Source organism: Schistocerca americana, chromosome 5 (genome assembly GCF_021461395.2).
Source record: "Schistocerca americana isolate TAMUIC-IGC-003095 chromosome 5, iqSchAmer2.1, whole genome shotgun sequence".
Classification (NCBI taxonomy): Eukaryota; Metazoa; Arthropoda; class Insecta; order Orthoptera; family Acrididae; genus Schistocerca; species Schistocerca americana.
Window position 1 is genome coordinate 386,541,158 of NC_060123.1, and position 20,887 is coordinate 386,562,044.

The 20,887-nt window shown below is 38.7% G+C and overlaps 1 protein-coding gene across 2 annotated transcripts in view; it reads right to left on the reverse strand.

Annotated features, from left to right (window-relative positions):
• The window catches only part of LOC124615357 (trafficking protein particle complex subunit 13), a 218,862-nt gene extending 198,165 nt beyond the window's left edge, over nucleotides 1-20,697 (reverse strand). Inside the window, exon 1 of one of the 2 annotated variants that reach the window (XM_047143171.1) lies at nucleotides 20,336-20,697. In XM_047143171.1, coding sequence (XP_046999127.1) covers nucleotides 20,336-20,378 — 43 coding nt within the window. In that variant the 5' untranslated portion in view covers nucleotides 20,379-20,697. The remainder of the gene's footprint in view (nucleotides 1-20,335) is intronic. The other variant, XM_047143172.1, reaches the window with a different exon arrangement.
• Between the last annotated feature and the right edge of the window lie 190 nt (nucleotides 20,698-20,887).

The window sequence follows — 20,887 nt, forward strand, 5'->3', positions numbered from 1 at the left end:
CACCAACACCAGCTTTTCTCAGTTGCACAGATTGGAACTCTGCCTCGAAAATATTCTACATTTGTGTAACCCTCCTGGCCTCAACGTTCATCAGTCATTGTCCTTTACCCACATATCCCCTTCCCTATTCCCATTCCGGCACTACGCACCCCTCTATATTCCATCGAGGCACCCAGTCTTTTTACTTCTCTCCTTTTACATCCCCCACCCATCGTCTAAGTCCCAACTGCACCTAGCTGCCCTACCCTCTCTCCACCTCGACCCTGTATACTCCACAAGCAGCACTTTAGCGTTCCCATACCTATCCTGTTATCCCTCCCCCTCACCACCCCAACCTCCTCCTTACCCCCACCACCCAGACTGTGGTCATGTGTGTGAGTTGCATGAAAGCGTGTGTGTGAGAGAGAGAGAGAGAGAGAGAGAGAGAGAGAGAGAGTGTGTTTAATTCTGATGAAGGCCTTTTTGCCTGAAAGCTTGCTTCTTTGACAGTCTTTTTGTTGCGCCAATCTGTGACTCAGCATCTTCGCTATATGGTGAGCAGGAACTATCTTCTACATAATAAGTCATTACTCCATACTGGATTTTCCATTGTTTAAATGTACAATAACATAGACTGAGATTTGCAAAATCTAATTATATAAATTCTTAGCATGTCACTCCATGCAAATGGTCAGTGTGTTACCATATTTTCACTGAAAAAAGTATATTTCAGTAAAGAAACGGACATGTTCATCATCATAAGGAAATATCATGTGTATGGTTCATGAAATGAGGAATAAACTAGATTTAACTGATCTGAACTCATCAGTGACTTTTAGAGCTATTTATTTCTGCATGATCTAGTTCAACTATGATTGCAAAAAATGTCACAGGCTTAAAGCATAATAGTAACACCACCATATAATTACACCAAAATAATTGAAAACTTAATAATATTTCGATAGATGACCTGAAAATAACTGACTAAGTCATCAAACTCTACAGCCATTTCGATTTAGTAGGTATCACATATTCTCCACTGGAGATGTTCAGTGGCAGCTGCAATAAAAAGGGGATGTAGAATATAGATATTACTTGCTACAATACACAATATGTTTCACACACATCTGCGAAGTGTAAGAAACATTGCATAGAGTGTTGATTGGTTAATAAGTTTGATGTTCCACAGATTATTTGCACGATAAATCGTAATGATGTGGAACAAGTCATTTTACATGCACATCGGAAATTAATTTGTACACTTGGCTACATTTATAAGTTATTATTATTATTATTATTATTATTAATTCCTTGTTAAGGAGAGTGCTACAACACAATCTCTTTCTGAATTGGGCTGTAGATCTTTCTCAGTATTTTCCTCTTTTGTTTTTCTATCACCTTTACTTTTGTTATTCCCTTTATTACTGTTTATTTCTGAGACATACAATGCCTCTGGTAAGACTAGACTAATGTACTGCAGTGTCTTGATTTGGTATTGATGGAAATACCTCTTTTTTTGTAAAGGTTCCATTGAAGCTTGTATACTTTCTGTAGTTTTGCGATCCTTTGTTCATTGGATGTTGCGTTCAGTTCTGTTTTTTGTACAATGTCTTCCAGGTATTGTAAACTATCTACTTGTGTTATTTTTCCATACTTTCTTACCAATGGGTTTTCTTGGATTGTGTGTCCATGTATTGCAATTTTTCATATGAGATTTGTAGTCCCATTTTTGCTGAGATTTTGTGTAATGTCTGTAGGGTTTCGTTGGCGTCTTTTCTGTTATTTTTTTTTATGGCTATATAAACAGCAAAGGTCAGACATTTTAAGTTGATGGTTCTATCATTGTGTCTCCCCATCCTTAACCCTCCTTTGTCCCATGTCCTGATTATTCTCACCAAAACAGAGTTAAATAGAATGGACAAGTGCCTGTCTCCCTACCTCACTCCAGTCTTGATTTCGAATGGTTGCAATTATTATTGTTGTTGTTATTATTGTTATTATTATTAAATAAACAGGTGTGAGTTAGTGATTCCCACCCACCACCTTTCACACTGTCCTGGAGAAACTTTCTCAGTATGTTTTAAAATTTTACTTTTCTGTCTGACAGACATTTTATACCATTGCGTAAGTGAGCAAAGATTTTAGTTTCTGCACTGTGAACCCTGTTTTGTGCTAAAGATAACCTTCACGTGCTATAATGAATGTAGTTTTTCCTTCTGATATTGTAATTATATACATCATTGTTCCTTTTGAACTGAACTGGATTATTTAAGAAATCTTGAGGAATTCAATATACTGTGAAGCAGTAGTCAGGATGTCGATTTCATTAAACAAATGTCTACAAAATTATAATGGATGAGTGCCGCATATTATTCTTATGGCATGTTTTGCAGCAATGAACACTTACTTTCTTAAGGATGAGTTACCCCGTTCCATATGAGACTATCAAATGAAAATCTATAAAATCTATAAACTTACTGATTTGTCTCTCCACAAGATTTGCAATGATTCTAAGTGCAAATGTGGATGAAATATGTTGTTTTAGGAGTTGCAAAATGTGCTCTTCCCAGTTTAAACTCTCATCACTATGGACATCCAAGAATTTTGAAATTTTCACCTTATTTATCATTTCCTTATCATGTGTTACATTCACGATTGGTTTAGTACCCCTAGATGTGCAGAACTGAATATTTAAAAAAAATATTGAGGATGAGACCATTCACAGAAAACCGGCCAATAATACTTTAAGAATACTGCTTACCATTTCTTCCATAGCTTTACACACACTTGGACTGATTACAACACTAGTGCCATAAAAAAAAATCTGCCTATGGTATATTAGATGGAAAATCATTTACATGTAAAAGGAACAATGGCAGACTAAGATTGAGCCTTGGCAAGTTCCCTATGTTTTCTCCCCAGTCAGAGGAACCTCCCCGGGTCATTCCATGTGAATTCAACCAATTTGAGAAAATGTTCCAGCTTACAGTTTCAGATTTGGCTGAAATTTAGCACACCAATGCTACCAAGTGCGGAACACTCATGTACAAAATTTTAAATTCCCCTGCCAATTAGTTCCAGAATTACGGCTTGTGAAAGGTGGCGTGACCCGGAAAGTGCAACCCGCATCTGGCAATCTATCTTCAGACCCAACTTCAGGTCTTAATAACTTTGGAACTATTCTGCACAGTCCAGTGAAATTTTTACAACCCAATAACATCCACTTAGAGAACACACTCTATGAAACAAAACATCAACAACATATTTCTGAGGGAAGATAAATTCAAAAATGTGATTAAAAAATGTAATAAATTAAAAGGTACATATTGTAGGTGCCCTTTATGCCAAATATAATTCACTCAATAAGGTTTTTTTTTTTTTTTTTTTGGTAAGCTTAAAGTGGCCTAAACACACACAGAACTCATCTTGCCCATATCAGTCACACTAACAGAGTTACATCCACACAAAAATACAAAAACTTGAAAAATTACCTGAAAAACATGGATTTTCTAAGTGTGGTAGCACAAAAAGGACAAGTGATATCCAAGCCAAATTTCAAACACTGCATAAGTAGACCATAATATAATATGTGGCAAAATTTCAACTTGTTATTGCAAGGCATTTGTGTACAATAAAAGTTGACAGAGATGTATTTGGTTAGGTTTCTTTTAACATGATTTAGCAAGTAATAGTGATGATGCAGACAGCTTGTTTCAGATAAAGCTGCAGCAATTGTTGGGAACCATTAGGGAACAGAAAGTTAAACAATGGTAGTTTTCAGGGACAGAATGATTCATAGGCAGGAACAACAACGGAAACAAGCGACAATTACAGGTTATATCTATTGAAACCTAGGTAAAGATTACTTTATCCTTTGCAACTGGTCGGCTGCTCTTAATCTGATTACGTGGAACCGTTGCTGTAGCACAGCTATGTTTAAAGTACTGAATTACAGGTTACTCATGTTTTTAAGATTCTAGTTCAGACTGGTCAATACTGTTGTGGAAAGTCTGTATGGAGGCAGAAGAGTGTACGAGTGGTACTTTTGTTCAAACAAGTTGCAGTATTGGTAGAGCACAAGCATCTGAATGTCATAAAACAACATATGGAACAAAATGTGGCATTCACTTTGTACTGTATGATCTGGATGAATCGGACCAAGATTTGTTGCTATGGAGATCCGGGATACACCCTGTGGGCACAAGAAGTAGAGTTACAGGAAACTTTAGTGTTTGTTATCATCATATGAAAGTGTTTCTGGATAAGTATTCTTTCCTACAAAGAAGTTGTTTTGATCCATTTTGGATTCATAAGAAGACAGTGAAGTGTAGCCTCAGAGAAATTTATATAAAATCAGTATTGAAAGTGAATCAGTGCATGGAATTAAAACACAAAATAGCTGACACACTAATGGTGGAAGAGGAAGAACTATCTGCTCCAAAGGAACAGAAATCATGCCAGAAATGCTCTGATTTGGGCAAAATTGTGCATGATTTGAAAGAAAAATGTGCCATATCCACACATCAGAAAAAAGTAGCTATTCTTACCCTTGCACCTTCCAGCTGGTCTATTGACTACACTGCAAAGGAACTCAATGTTTCTACATATATGGTAAAGCAAGCTAGGAAAATCAAAGCAACCCAAGGAATGCTTCCATAACTTCAGCAGGATCAGGGTAAGCAACTGAGTTCAGAAATAAAGGTGCTAGTGTCAGAGTTTTATGAAAATAATGACTACAGCCGAATAATGCCTGGAAAAAAAGACTATGTAACAGTGAAAATGTGAAATGTATGTGTACAGATGCAAAAAAGACTGTTGCCATGCAACATATCAGAACTATATGTAGAATTCAAGGAAAAGTATCCCAATACCAAAGTAGGTTTATCATCTTTTTTCAATCTTCGGCTAAAATGGGTTGTGCCTGTAAGTGCAAGGGGCACACATAATGTTTGTGTATGTGAGACCCATCAAAATGTTAAGCTGATGTTTGCAGCTATAAAGGATTCTGGTCTGGATTACAAAGGTGCAATGAAGCTGCTAGTGTGTGACATCAGTTCCTACCAGTGCATGATACACAGGTGTGAAAAGTGTCCTGGTAAGGCAAATCTTGCAGAACACATGAATAACAAACTGTATGGTGAACTCGTTATTGATGACGATGAACTTATTTCTTATAAACAATGGACACACATGGACAGCACAAGTCTTGAAACAAAGTGAAGTACAGTGGAAGATTTTGTTGAAATGTGTTGTCAAAAAACGGACAAACTGACCATACACAGCTTCACAGCAACAGCAGAATCGGCTTACCTCCAGTTTTGTAAGGATAATTTGAAACAAGATGAAGTTATAGTAATACTAGACTTTTCTGAAAATTATGCATTTATAGTTCAAGATGCCATCCAAGGATATCATTGGGACAACAGTCCAGCAACTATCCAGCCATTTGTGATTTACTATAGAGGTAGGTGATGTGTCCGTAATGAACATGAGCATTTTTTGTGACTGTTTAATTCATGATGCCATTCCAGTTCATGCCCACATTCGCACTGTCATGACATGTGAAAAACAAGCTGCCTCACATACATTTTGCGAAATACTTCAGTGATGGGGCAGCTAGTCAGTACAAAAACTGTAAAAATCTCAAAAATTTATGCATGCATTACCATGATTTTCAGATTCACACAGAATGGAATTTTTTCACAACAAATCATGGCATCACGAGCTAGTCTGCAGCACCCTACAGAAGGTCACATTCTAACACCTCTTCAATTATTTACCTGGGTACAGAAAAATGTCTCTGGCATACAATCATTCTATGTTTCGAAAGATGAGGTGAAACCAGTCGAAGAGTTGCTAAAAAGCAGACTAGAACACGTTAAAACTGTTGCAGGCACAAGGAGCCATCATCACTTCTCTCCAGTGGACTCTGACAATGAGCAGATGAGCAGAATATCTGGTTATAACTAAAGGTTCATGCACAACATGTGTCTTCACAGTGTGTCTGACTCAGGATTCAGAAGCAAAAGCAGCAACATACAACCAGGTTGCTATGTTATAGGTGTTTATGATGACAAATGGTACTTAGGATGTGTTGCAGAGTGCTGTGAAGCAGAAGGTGATGTATTTGTGAACTTCATGGCACCAGCAAGATCATTTAATTGGCCATGTTTGGCAGACAGGTGTTGGATTCCTTTTGAACATATTCTTATGACAGTTCCAGTTCCTACCACAGTGTCAGGAAGACAGTACAATTTGCCACTCAATGTACAGAGTACAGTAGCTAAAGAGTGGGAGAACTTCTGTTCGAAGCACAATCGACTGGTTTTTAGCAGTTAAGATGCAGTAAACATTAATGATAGGTTGTCTTAATCTGTCTATACGTTGTTGCTTAGTGATTAAACAGTTGTGGGAGACGATAAGAAGCAGCAGAACAGTTTACAATATGTTTTTACAAAATTGTGTTGTGGAACAATGGTCAATCACCAAATACATCTGTCAACTTCCATTGTACACAAATGTCTTGCAATAACATGCTGAAATTTTCAGATATATATCATTATGGTCTACTTATGCAGTGTGTGAAATCTGGCTTGGATACCACTTGTCCCTTTTGTGCTACCACACTTTGAAAATCCATGTTTTTCAGGCAATTTTTCAAATTTTTGTATTTTTGTGTGCATGTAACTCAGTTTTTGTGACTGATATGGGCATGATGAGTTCTGTGTGTGTTTAGGCCACCTTAAGCTTACCACAAAAAAATTTATACCCTTTTTGAGTGAATTATACTTGGCATAGAGGGCACCTACAATATGTACCTTTCAACATATTAATTTTTTTAATCACATTTTGGAATTTTTTATTTTCCCTCAGAAATATGTTGTTGGTGTTTTGATTCATGGAGTGTGTTCTCTAAACGGATGTTACTGGGTTGTAAAAATTTCACTAGACTGTGTGGAATAGTTCCAAAGTTATTAAGACCTGAAGTTGGGTCTGAAGATAGATTGCCAGATGCGGGTTGCAATTTGCGGGTCATGCCACTTTCTTTCACTAGTTATAATTCTGGATCTAATTGGCAGGGGAAACTAATACTTTGTACACGAGTGTTCCATAGAATTAGAGTACTGAATTCCAGTCAAATCCGAGACTATGAGCTCGAGCCCCTGGTTGAACTGACATGGAATCACAACCCCCCCCCCCCCCCCCCAATTACATTGGTTGGATTCCCAAGTATGACTTTCTGCATTATTTTGGTTAGATATCACATTATCCATTGTTCAGCTATAAAAATTGCATATAACCTCTGTTTATCTAGGAGGATATTGTGGATCACATTGTCAAATGTCTTAGGTAGGCCACAGAAAATATAGGGTGACACAGAAAAACGGGAACATTTCCACACTCCAATGAAACTAGAAGTGATGAAGGAAAGAAACAGCATTTATCATTTTTTTTTTTTTAAATTAGGTCCTTTAGATGGCATCCTCCTCATGAATACATTTATGAAATCTACTGTTGAGATTCCTCATTGACCACTGCAACATCTCACCTGGGATACTGTGAATTGCATCCCAAATTCTCTGGTCTAACTCATCCAGGGTTCTTGGTCGAGTCGTGTAGACTTTGCTTTTGAGGTAGCCCCACAAGTAAAAATCACAAACAGATAAATCTGGTGATCTAGGGAGCCAAGGAATGTTACCGATTTGTAAGATCACACGGTTGCCAAAAAATTCTCACACGTATGCCATTGATTGCCATGCAGTGTGTGATGTCGCTCTGTCCTGTTGAAACCAGGCTTCTTGAGTGTTTGGAAAGTTGCTCAATGCAGGAGTAATGACAGTTCATATCATTTCCATGTAACGATTGACATTGACAAGTTATTGTGTTTCCCTGTTCATTTGTGAAAAAATATGGTCCGATAATCTGAATACTGTCACTTTACTAGCATGTAAAGTGCCTCATCTGACATCCACAACTTGTTTAAAAATTCATCATAATTGTTTATTTTTGTTATCATTTGTTGACAGAATCCTAATCGTAACCGGTATTCATTTTCCTTCACTTGTTGCACCATCTGTAGTTCGTACAGATGAAATTTTTAATCAAGATGAAGAATTCTGTGAACACACTCCCGAGACATTTCAACCGCTGCTACTTGCTTACGAATTGAGCGCAGTGGGCTCCGTAAGCAAGACTTGCACGTACAACATTGATGTTCACTGGAGAATGCACAGTTCTTGCTCATCCTGTTGGTTTCTTCTTGTGGGTGGATCCAGTCTCTTCAGTTATTAATCCAACATTTTATCATGTGTATTGGCAGAATGGCACCATAACGTCCTAAATTATAAACACGTCGAAACTCACTCCATTTTTATGGTTAATGCATGCTGCTGTCCATTTCACCATAATTACTGAAATAGTGTACAGTTTACTCGCTAACTGTCAAGAACCCACAGTGCTGCCACCTGCCCACGGCTGCCACTACTCATTTCAAACATTTCTGTTATGTGTCACCCTGTACTAATCAGTGCTATTTTGTTATTTAATGATTGTAAAATTTGGTGAGTCAACATGTAAATGGCATTCTTACTACAGCAACTCTTCTAAAATCCAAACTTTAATTTGCTGAGGACATTATTGTTGAGAGGTGAGTAGTTATTGATATTTCTCCTACCACCTTCCTTAAACGGTGGTTTAACAATGGCATACATCATTCTCTCTGGAAAAATGCCTTGAGTAAGCGATGCATTACATATTTCTGATAAGACAGGCCATAATATATGGGAACAAATCTTAGTACCTGGTTGGAAATACCATCAAATCCATATGAGCCTTAATTTTTGAGGGAATGTACAGTTTTCTTAATTTAGGGGGAGAAGTTGGTGAAACATTCACATGACTGAATTCTGTGAGAGATGCTTTTTCAACATACTGCTGTGATTTTTCTGTTGAACTGTTTCTCCTCATATTTTCTACTCTATTTAAGAAATGATTAATAATTATTAAACACATTTGCTATTGTGACTCATGATTTATAGCCCCTTCATTTAATTCAATGGTGATGTGATCTTGTTCTTTAGTCAGTTGTCCTGTCTCTCATTCAATTACATTCCATAAAGCTGTAAGTCTATTGTTTGAATTACTGATTTCTGACATAATGCGTATGTTCCTTGATTTTAAATAACTTGTCTTAGTAATTCTGAGTAGTTTTTGTAGTGTGCAAATACTGCACAATATTTACTTGTTCTTGCAAAGAGAAACAATTCTCTTTTCTTTCCACAAGATAATTTAATCCCTCAAGTGAGCAAAGGGTTTTTACATGGCTGTTTAATGTCCTCTCTGAGTAACTTATGTGGGAAACTATTTTCAAATAATGTTATGAATATATATGGAATAAATTAAATTCTATGTCAGCATTTGGTTCATTATACACACATCAAAAAAAGTTTTGCATCACCCCATTTCCAAGAGTTCTGGAACCCGTGCAGAAAACTGGAATAGAGATCAACATAAACATCATTTCCGCACTTTTTATTGCTCATGAAAAGCACACATTGCAAGTTGGACCACCATACAGCGAGACCTTCGGAGGTGGTGGTACACACTGCTGTACACACCGGTAGCACATCCTATTGCATTTATGCATGCCTGTATTCGTTGTGGCATACTATCCACAAGTTCATCAAGGCACTGTTGGTCCGGATTGTCCCAGTCCTCAACGGCGATTCGGCGTAGATCCCTCAGAGTGGATGGTGGGTCATGTCGTCCATAAAACAGCCCTTTTCATTGTATCCCAGGCATGTTCGATGGGGTTCATGTCTGGTGAACATGCTGGCCACTCTAGTTGAGCAATGTCGTTATGCTGAAGGAAGTCATTCACAAGGTGTGCACAATGGGGGTGCGAATTGCCATCCATGAAGATGAATGCTTTGTCAATATGCCGCCAATATGGTTGCACTATCGGTCAGACGGCTTTCACGTATCGTACAGCTGTTACAGTGCCTCCTATGACCAACAGTGGCGTACATAGGCCCCACATAATGCCACCCCAAAACAGCACGGAACCTCCACCTTGCTGCACTCACTGGACAGTGTGTGTAAGGCATTCAGCCTGACCACGCTGCCTCTAAACACGTCTCCAACGATTGTCTGGTTGAAGGCATATGCGACACTCATCGGTGAAGAGAATGTATTGCCAATCCTGAGCAGTCCATTCAACATGTTGTTGGGCCCATCTGTACCGCACTGGATCGTGTTGCAATTGCAAAGATGGACCTCGCCATGGACGTCAGGAGTGAAGTTGCACAACATACAGCCTATTGCACACAGTTTGAGTCATAACACGGCATCCTGTGGCTGCAAGTAAATCATTATTCAACATGGAGGCATTGCTGTCGGGGTTCCTCCGAGCCATAATCCATAGGTAGCGGTCATCCACTGCAGCAGTGGCCCTTAGGCGGCCTGAGGGAGGCATGTCATCATTAGCTCCTGTCTCTACTCCATGTCCGAACAACATCCCTTTGGTTCACTCCAAGACGCCTCGACACTTCCATTGTTGAGAGCCCTTCCTGGGGCAAAGTAACAATGTGGACGCGATAGAACCATGGTATTGACGGTCTAGGCGTGGTTGAACAACAGACAACACAAGCCGTGTACCTCCTTCCTGGTGGAATGACTTGAACTGATCGGCTGTTGACCCCCATCCGTCTAATAGGCACTGCTCATGCATGGTTGTTTACATGTTTGGGCGGGTTTTGGGACACCTCTGAACAGTCAAAAGGACTGTGTCAGTGATACAATATCCACAGTCAACATCTATCTTCAGGAGTTCTGGGAAACGGGGTGATGCAAAACTTTTTTTGACGTGTGTAAATTTCATCCCAGGTCATCTCTTGCAAACTATTTTCAACAAGATTTGTTCTGGAGTCATTAATTATTCTCACTGATTTCTACTGAGAAGTACCTACAATGTACAGAACTATCTCATTTATCCTAACTAGCTGTCCACCTTGGCCATAAAGAGCACTGAGTATGCAGTTATTTCCTTGCTTTGAGCTACACAGAAGACATTATCATTAGAGTTCTATTATCTTTATCCGCTTGTGTTGGAAAGTTGATTGCTGAAATTCAATTGTAGGATATAAATAAGGTTTCCTATCAGAATCTTTTATAAAATCTACATTGATATCACCACAGACTAACTGCTTTCTACTGTCTGGCAGATGGCATAATAAGGAATCCAAATTCCCATAGGCAGTTAAAAATTCCCCAGTGGGGATCGTACAGATACAATTAAAAGTGAACTGTTTTTCAGTATCAATGCACAAGTACACACTTCTATGTGCTAATCACTACAAAAGCTCCCAGTCGCAATGTATTTGAGCTTTAATTTTGTCTTAATGTATGTAACGACTCCTCCTCTTCCCATATTAGTTCTACGTGAGTAAGATGCTAGCGATCTTTTATATTTAACTTCTCTAACACTGTGGTTATGTGTGCTCATACAGGTACAGGATGCTCTAAATTTTCTAAACCAACAAGAAGCTTTTTTACTTTATTACTCAGTCATCTAATATTCTGATGAAGTATGGTAAACGCCTTACTTTTCTGTGCATTCTTAAGCACCTCATGTGATTCTTCAGTTATTTTAATTTCTTCATACTAGGGTGCCTGAATGCTGATTCTAACTGAAGGAAGATACCATTGGGACACCAATAACCGCAGAGATCTCACATTGTGTGATAGTGCCCCCCACCACATTTTCTGAAAGAAGCTCAGCCAACCTATCTTCCCCTCTCTGGTTCAGGTGTAGGCTTTGGCTAGTATATCCTTGTCTCCCAATTGTAGCAACAAGCACTGCACTCATGTGTGATTTCATTTCTGGCAGCAGCAGTGCCTGCTCAACTCCGTGTTCACAAGGCTTGCAGCAGTATAACACAGAGCTGGCCGCGATGCTGTGGGACCTCCATAAAAGTCATACCTGTGTGTGTAGTTGTTACTTTTATTTCATCAAAATCACGTCTACTGCTGTAATTTCTGCCTTTAGCGACACTGTTCCCTGTTCCACCTTCTAAGATAACCTGATCCTCCTAGTCAAAATCTGTACAAAAATTCCCAGTGTCCTCTGTCAGTTGGACAAGACTAGCACTCTGCTTCACAATACTTATGATCAGGTTCCCTCTTCCTAATTTGTCCTGTACCATCTGGCCTACACCCTCTCATGGCTACTACCTAGCAGCAAGACTCTTCTTTATACCCTTTACTGATAACAACCTACACTTAGTTTCTTTGCTAGAAGTGTGCTGAACTCAATTGTAACCTACACCTAGATGAGTCTCTTCCCCTCCTACTTCAGGTAACAAGTCAAATTTACCAGAGACAGAAAGGTCAAATGTACATGAAGTTGCAAAGCTGTTTCCTCTTTCACCCATTACTTGTTACCTTAACCGAGTTCCCATGATGTTTTTTTCCATCTTCAACCTATCTAGTTGAAATTTCGCACAATCTAATTTGGCCCGAAGGGTACAAATCTTTTCCTTCTGTTTGACGATTCTCCATCTTTTCTGCAGAGCCTACAGTTCCGAGGGAGAGCCTTGTTGAGTCCTCCATCGCAGTTGCCCCAGTGAAATTCCAGCCCACAACTACGCATACCAACTCTGCCTGACTACCCTGTGGCAACAACCACACTTATCACACACCACAACACAACTTAAAAACACAGAAATCTAATTAAAACTATTAGCGTACTTTCCAGTACCACAAATTTTCATAATTTATGAGATGCAAAAATTAGGCTTACTGGAAAGCAATTCAGATGTACGATATAATACGACAAGTTAATTCTTCCACTTAAAAAACATAACTCCGGCAAAATATGGCCTCCTAAGCACAATGCAATTTTATGTGACAATTTAAAAACAAAACCATTGATCCCAAGATCTTCAACAGCCCAGATGAATGAGTTATAAAAAATGAATTTATGCATAAAATATTCTTCGCACAATCACTTTATCCTACGAAAACTGACTATTTTTAACCAATAACACAAACACAGCTTTAGCCTGGCACCAGTGCTACCAACCCAAAAATCAAGTGACAACCCACCCACCCCCTCCAAATTTCACTCTAAAATCTTAGCTGTTGTGACAGACTGATATGTAGCATGTCCCAACATACATGTTATCCCAACACCTGCATTAGTTTGGAGGGTGACAATATGATTGAGAGTTTGTGAAGCCAACAAATGTGATTGAGAAATAAAGGTTATGGCAAGGGACTGATCTGTAATGGATCTAAATGTCTACATTTGAACTGCATTTAGTTTAAGGCAATTTTCACTATAACAGAGAAACTGGAAGGTAACTTTAGAAAACATTAATTTGCTACAGATATTTTCATGCATATTATGCACATACACATCAACTATGAAAACTGCAATGGAAGCCACTATGTAACTCATATGAACACATGGATCTGTCATCATACCTACAAGAAAAACTGAAAGTGTGGGGAAAGACTTATGAGGCTTCATGAAGGAATATTTTGTTGGTTGGGAATGACAATTCCTCTGGCTTCCAGTATTTAATTTTGATTACGTTGTGGGGACAAAAACAGACACATAACTGGGTTCTAATGTGATTCACTAGAACCATTTGTAGATTGCAAAAAAATACAAGGAAGTACTCTTTCACTAGAGCAACACTACAGTAGCCATAATGGTGACTACACATAATTTGATATCTGAACATGTTCCTCACCTACTTTGTTCTCCTGATTTGGTCTCGGCAGACTTTTGCAAATTTGGCTACACAGAAAGAAACGGCAGCACATTCTGTGAAATATCTGTTCAACAGTCACTGATGTCAGATCACCTACAGAAGAAGATATAGCACCCACTGCAGATGGTGTTAGATCTCTTACAGCTGAAGCCAAGTGAACTGCAAAGGAGGACCCTACGCCTGCAATTGGAGACTTGGTACTGGCATCAGCAGACAGAGACACTTTACTGGCAGCACTAAATCCAGCCTCATCAGTAGCAGCTGCAGTGGACATTACAATGCAACCAAAGAAAAGATCTAAAAAGTACCTACAATCTGTAATACTCAAGGATTTTCGGTGCCCCACCTCAAAACAGCAATAGATGGGACACAGAGAAGTATAAGTACAACAGTTACTAGTATAACTGTTCTAGACGTTTTCATATTTCAGCTATAATACCTATACTTTGAGAAATAAATCTTTTGAACTTAAATTTTGAGTTAATGATGCCAATACTGACTGTATGTGTAACATGTAACACTGCTGCAGGGATATATTGGGCCCTCATTTTAAGTGAAGTTATTGAAATATCTCTGAAACTACACATCAGATCAAAAATTTCATTTTGTTTGTCTCAGAGGGAGACATCAACAGATACCATACTCGAGCTGCCATCTCACCTCATGCATGGGTGGTAGGGTGCCCGTTTAAAATTTTCAATGGGAACTGCCATTTTTTACTACAGATTACAACTCTACAGCAATATCTACATACATGTTCTCTGAAACATTTTCTTTGTTCTGCCACAGATGACGCTATAATCGGAGGAAAGAAATGAGTACACAATCGTAATTTGTGATGTACTACATAATGGCCCTTGAATATCCAATGGCACGTGGGACCACACCTCCAAGCTGTGAGGGTGGGACAGGCCAGCATTTCGTAACTTCTAAGTGGAAACCTCGTTCACAACATTATATTCCTCCAACATATTCGATGTGCCATTGTGGCCATGTAGCAAACTACAGTGTATCATAAATGGCAGTAAACTGCAACTGGAGCTCACATTTTGTGCACACTTAGAACAGATAGTGGCTCTGAACATTACAATATTTACACAGTGTTTATTGTCTGCACACCTATCTCTCATTTGGAGAACACATGTGCAAGTGGACGATGACTGTTACAATCACAGAAGAAAAAAAATGAAATTATCCTGATTTACAGAGAATGTAGGAGAAATGTTGAGGCTGTTGTTGCCTTAAATGCCAAGTGTTTTCCACAGAAAGTTCACTCTTGTTCATTTTTTACAAGGTTGTGAACACCTTTATATCTGATGCCAGCATATAGACCAGCAAAAAGAAACGAAACAAACGTGTTACAGAAGATAATGAAATAACTGTACTAGTGGCAGTGCACCACAACCCATGGATTAATGACCAGCAAAAGAATTACACCACTATTCCGGTAGGTTCATAGGTAGTATTGTCATAATACTACACCATCATAAGTATCAACTATACATCATCACTGTATCAAGAACTTCAAGGCACCGACTTTTGTAACTGGGTAGTGTTTTGTGAGTGGGCATGTCAACAAATACAAATGACCCCCATGTTCTTTGCTAAGTACTATTTTCCAGTGAGTCTACTTTCACAATGGTACTGTTAACAGGCATGACATGCATTGTTAGAGTGTAGACCCCCCCCTCCCTCCCCCCAGTTATGACAAGTTGACCATCAATGTCCTTGGTCAGTTAACATACAGTGTGGCATCAAGGGGAACAAACTCATTGGTCTATATTTTATCAACTGCACAGTGAATGGATGGAAATATCAAATGTTTTTGGAACAGGACGTACTGGTACTACAGCAGGATGCTGCCCTGCATGTTTGATATCATATGTGAATTCAGCATGACGGTTGCTCAGTGCATTACGCAATTAAAGCATGGGATGTGTTAAACCTTGATTACATAGGCTGGTGGGTCAGCTGAGGTGCCCCTATTAATTGGCATGCTAGGCTACCGGATCTGATGTTGCCGGATTTCTTTCTGTGGGGACATTTAAAAGATAAGGTGTACCAGCAAGTGTCAACAGGCTCTGAGGACATGGTTGACTGCATCAGAAATGCCTGTGCTGATATTCCTCCAGATATGCTTCTATCCTGTGTACTGTTATTTTAAAAGAGATCACTAAGTGGACAGGAGCTGGTAGTACTACGTTTAAATACATACTACAATAGGAAAAGGACAGTTTATTTGCCTCAAACCATGGCCACACTGATGAATCAAGTAGTCCAAAGTTCAATAAGTTTAGAAATACAATGTTGTGAAAGAGGTTTCCAATTAGAAGTTATGAAGTACTGGCCTGTCCTACCCTCACAGCATGGAGATTGGGTCCCATGTGCCATTGGATATTCAAGGGCCACAGAGTAGCACGCCATAAATTACGACTGTGTACCCATTTCTATTTCTTCGGTGAAAGAGCAATCTACGGTAAAATGAAGAAAATGCTTCAGAGAAAACATCTGTAGATTCTGCCATAGAATCTGCAATAAAAAAAAAAAAAAAATAGTGGTTCCCACTGACAATTTCAAAATTGCCCCTCACCATACATGCACAGGGTGGTGTGGGGGGGGGGGGGGGGGGTCAAGTGTGGTATCACTGGATGACACAATTCGAGACAAACAGGAATTACAACTTTTTTTTTATCCAATGTGTAGTTTTTGAGATATTTCAATGTCTTCAGTTGAAATGAACACACTGTAGACATAGGTATTGTTATTATTAGTCATTGCAATTTTGCTGGTCAGTTCTCTAGGAATGCTAAATATAAAAGGAGGTGTGACGTTGTGTATTAAAAAATATTTTGAAGGTGCTGCATTAGAGTTACATGGGGACCTGGGTGAAGTAGTAATAATAATATCAATATGCAGGTCACTTAACTGGAAATAAGACACTTTCATTAATATATCAGTCTCTGTTGGAAAAGGCCACTATAACTGCCTGTGAGGACTTCAGTATAAACACTGTGAATGGATCTGTACCAAAGCAACTATTTCTTAGCATACTGCACAGCTTCAACATGTTTCCTTCTTATAAATAGCCTCATAAGAATAACAAATAGAACGGAAAGTCTTTTTACAATAGGGCTATATTATTATAATGCACTCATCATTACAATTCCAACTACCCCTATGAAACAAGTGTATATTCTCTCTCTCTCTCTCTCTCTCTCTCTCTCTCTCTCTCTCTCTCTCTCTCTCTCTCTCTCTGTGTGTGTGTGTGTGTGTGTGTGTGTGTGTGTGTGTGTGTGTGTGTGTGTGTCACAGGAGAATTTCTCTGCAGAAAAATAGGCTAGTTATGTTAGAAGTGCTTTCACACCCTGATACAATTCTTTCTCTTGTATGTATAATAAAAGATGCTTTCTCTTTAGTATTCATGACCAGTTTTGAAATGTGCTTTCTGAAGGAACTAACCACAGCCCATTCATGTGGGGCCACTACATCTAGTACCTAGATACGGCAGGCATTAAGTTTTCCAGTAGGACTCTAAAAAGTCTCAGTTCTCAAATAAAAAAGGCATAAAGGCACCCTGTTTGTAGAATATCTGAAAAATTATAAGAAAATATATTGACAGGTAATTGCAAAGGCAAAACTGCTAAGAAAAGATAAGATAACAACACTGCCAAGCAATCCGAAGGGGGGGAGGGTGGGAGGGGGGGGGGGGAAGGGGGGGGGGAAGGGGGGGGGAAGGGGGGGGGGGACACAAGAACAGCAGGAGATCGCCCTTACAAATGTTGACAACATTAATTTTGGCACAAAAGATCTACCAAATTATGTAATGGAGGTGTGGTGTATTTGAAACGTATCATCATGTTTGCAGAGAGAGAGAGAGAGAGAGAGAGAGAGAGAGAGAGAGAGAGAGAGAGAGAGAGAGAGAGTGAGTTGGAGTATGCAGTGGCACACCCTAGTGCAGGATTTTTATGTTCCTAATATTTGTAAGTGGTGTTAGAGATACTGAACTCCTTGAGAGCTGATTTGGTATTAATATTGGAAGAGTTTGTTGTGGTTCGTTAGTGAGTTACTTTGATGTTGGCAGTTATACACAATAGATCAGCTCTCAGGTTTGGAATTATTACTGTTGTGTGCTGTTTATGTTTGGAGATTTAATTTTATGTTTTGTTTTTAGTTACTTATCGATGTGACAATGAAGTTCATGAGTAGGTCCCTGCTTGTTGCAATGGGGACAACATATTGAGCAAGATTAAATTCCTTCAGTTATTACCTTTAACTGCAAGTGTGAAGTGTTAATGTTTGTGGAGAAGATATAAGACTGACCAAAGTTGCTGCGCCTTGGACCAGTGACCAGTATATGTGGCTTTGTAGGTGGGACAACACATGGCATTCCATACAGATGAGTCCCCGGTTTGAGAAGTGTATGCTTGCTACTTGAGAGACTGTGTGATCGGCATATTGTGTTTACCATTGCTGGATAACAGATTTGTGTACCTACTTACTTTGGTTGGTATATATGTTTTTGTGGTTTTCGTTTCGTCAGCTGCAATTTACCTACATACATAAACGGAAGTGTCCGATTCCAGTATTTTTTTTTTTTTTTAGTCATTTTGTGTGATTTGGAATTGTGGTGTGTGTGTTTTTTACTGTTATATTTAGCTTGCCCCCTCCCTAAAACCCTCAAGTTCTTGTGGCTGCCCCATTAGTTTGATTGTATTTTTGGAGGGAAATGTTACTGTCTTATTTATACATATTTTCGTATTTGTTGCCGTAGTGACATCATGCTATTCTAAGAATAGCCATTTCCGCCATATTGATGACGTCATGTGTCAAAGCTGACAGGTGGAATTGGATACTTCTGTAATCCCCTGTAACCTCCCTATACACACACAAATGTTTATGAGAAGACCTAAATATGGAGACCCGCAAACTAATAGCAATTACTATAGCTATGGAAGGGATAGACAAAAATCAACATGTAAGCCACTATTTAGGAAACATGACATGCCACCATTTCCATGTATTTATATACCAGAAAATATAATTATTACAAAAGAAAATGAAACAGCAGCAATCCATGCATCACCCGTAATAAATCTGACTCAGCTTTCACACAACGCAAATAAATGATGTACAAATACATGAAAAAATACAGCTCTTCTTCAGAAAGGCATACACTCTCCAAGCATCAAACTGTATAATGCATTACCCCAATCCACAAGAACAGTAATGAACAGATACAATTTAAAATCAACCATGAAGAATTACTGGGCCAAGCACTGTTTCAATACAGTAAAGGTGTATCTTGGAAACAGAGGAGGAAGGGGGGGGGGATGGGGTGGAAGACACTGTAGCACAAATTAAGATTGACTCTGTGAAGCATGTAGAGCAATAATATATTGTGTAATTTTGCTAAAATGGTGGTACACCATACGTAAGAGTCAAGAAAAGTGTATAGTAATTAATGGTCCAGTATCTCTTTTACACTGTTTAAGATTCAAAGGACCAACAAACAAATAAATAAATACACACACAACCTTTGGTTCCCTCCATGTAGAAGAACTTTTACTTAGGTGTGTGAGCCGCTTTGGTGTCATTTTTTATAACTGCACTTTATAACGCACTTCCATCATACATAAAGATATACGAAAATGAAACAGCTCTTTTAGAGCAGAGTTAAAAACATTTCTTGCTAGGAAGTGTTTTTGAAGCATAAGTGAATATCTTAGTTTGAAAAAATACTAGACCCTCATTTACTGTTGAGTACTTTTTAATCTTATCAGATGTACCATCTATGTTGTGTTTGCGTAATTGAACAAAAATATTTCTAATTCTGATTTCCTGTTTCAAATACAATGCAACATATCTCCACAGAGTATGGTGCCAGCTGCAAGAGTAGCTGAGATGGATATAATGTGGGTGTTTGCATGTATATACCCTTCGGAAGTGTAATAAAATTTGTTATTTTTTTCAGAAGTGCAACATAACAGTTTCATGGTCTAGATATATCACTGAATATACTTTTGTGTAATATGTTGGCTCGTTGTAGACTAGTTACATGTAACCTACTTTCTTAGTTATATACAAAGCGAAGTCGTTACGGCAGTGTTGAAGCATTGGTGTCGCTTGTGGAAGGAGGGAGGTCTTCGTCTGGCCGAAATTCGCGATCAAGATTTTTCCCAACTTGCTAACGTGAATGTTAAGACGGTTTTTTGATAAGGTTATGTCAGGTCTCCTGCCCTATCTTCACCTACTTGGTATACATATATTATTACTTCTGGAATTTAACTGTCCTATACTGTTGTGCTGAATTGTCGTCGGGTGAATAAACACACAAATTTTCCTAAAACGAGCGACTTCCATCAAAACGCAGTAATTTGCAGTGTAACAAAACTAACTTACTCCCTGACAATACAGTATGCAAAATGCGGAACGTGTTAAGATTATGATGGAAGCTTACGGCATTTGAAAAGAAAACAATCAAACGGTGCATAAAATTTTCACATATCCTACATCACCGTAAGCAAATTATACGGATACTCGCATTATTCTGTTAACAACCCATAAAACCCATCCGTTACCTTTCAAAGCAAGAATGTGCTCGTTTCTTTCCTTGCCTTCCATCTTTCCACAATCCAATGGCGTTAGGAACACCACTCGCTGCAAAACACTGAAATAAACTAGTTTCTTATATGATGCCCAAATGACAACATAAGTTTTTCTTCATTTTCAGATTAGAATTTTGTACGCAGGTAATCTGTAAACGACTGAAATCATAGTATATATGTGCCTCTAGGAAACTTTCATAAAAGCGTTTACTTTGCAACAGGCTTAGCGACGCACTACAGACTCAATTCCGAATAAACTGCATCATCAACATCATGTCAACAGATGCTGCTCTTGACACATTCACATTCACCAGCAGTCGCAAAGTGACAATCAAAAACAAGGTAGCAACGCGTGATTCTCGCATCTCTAAATAAGTTTTTTTGTTATAGCTTAAAGATATTTTCTAGTAACGAAAAACAGCAGACCCAAATTATTGAAACGTTCGTTGACGATAACTTTCCGCAACTTTTTTTCCCCCGGCGTCTTAATGTTTTACAAAGTTGTGTCAACCGACCGGATTGTCG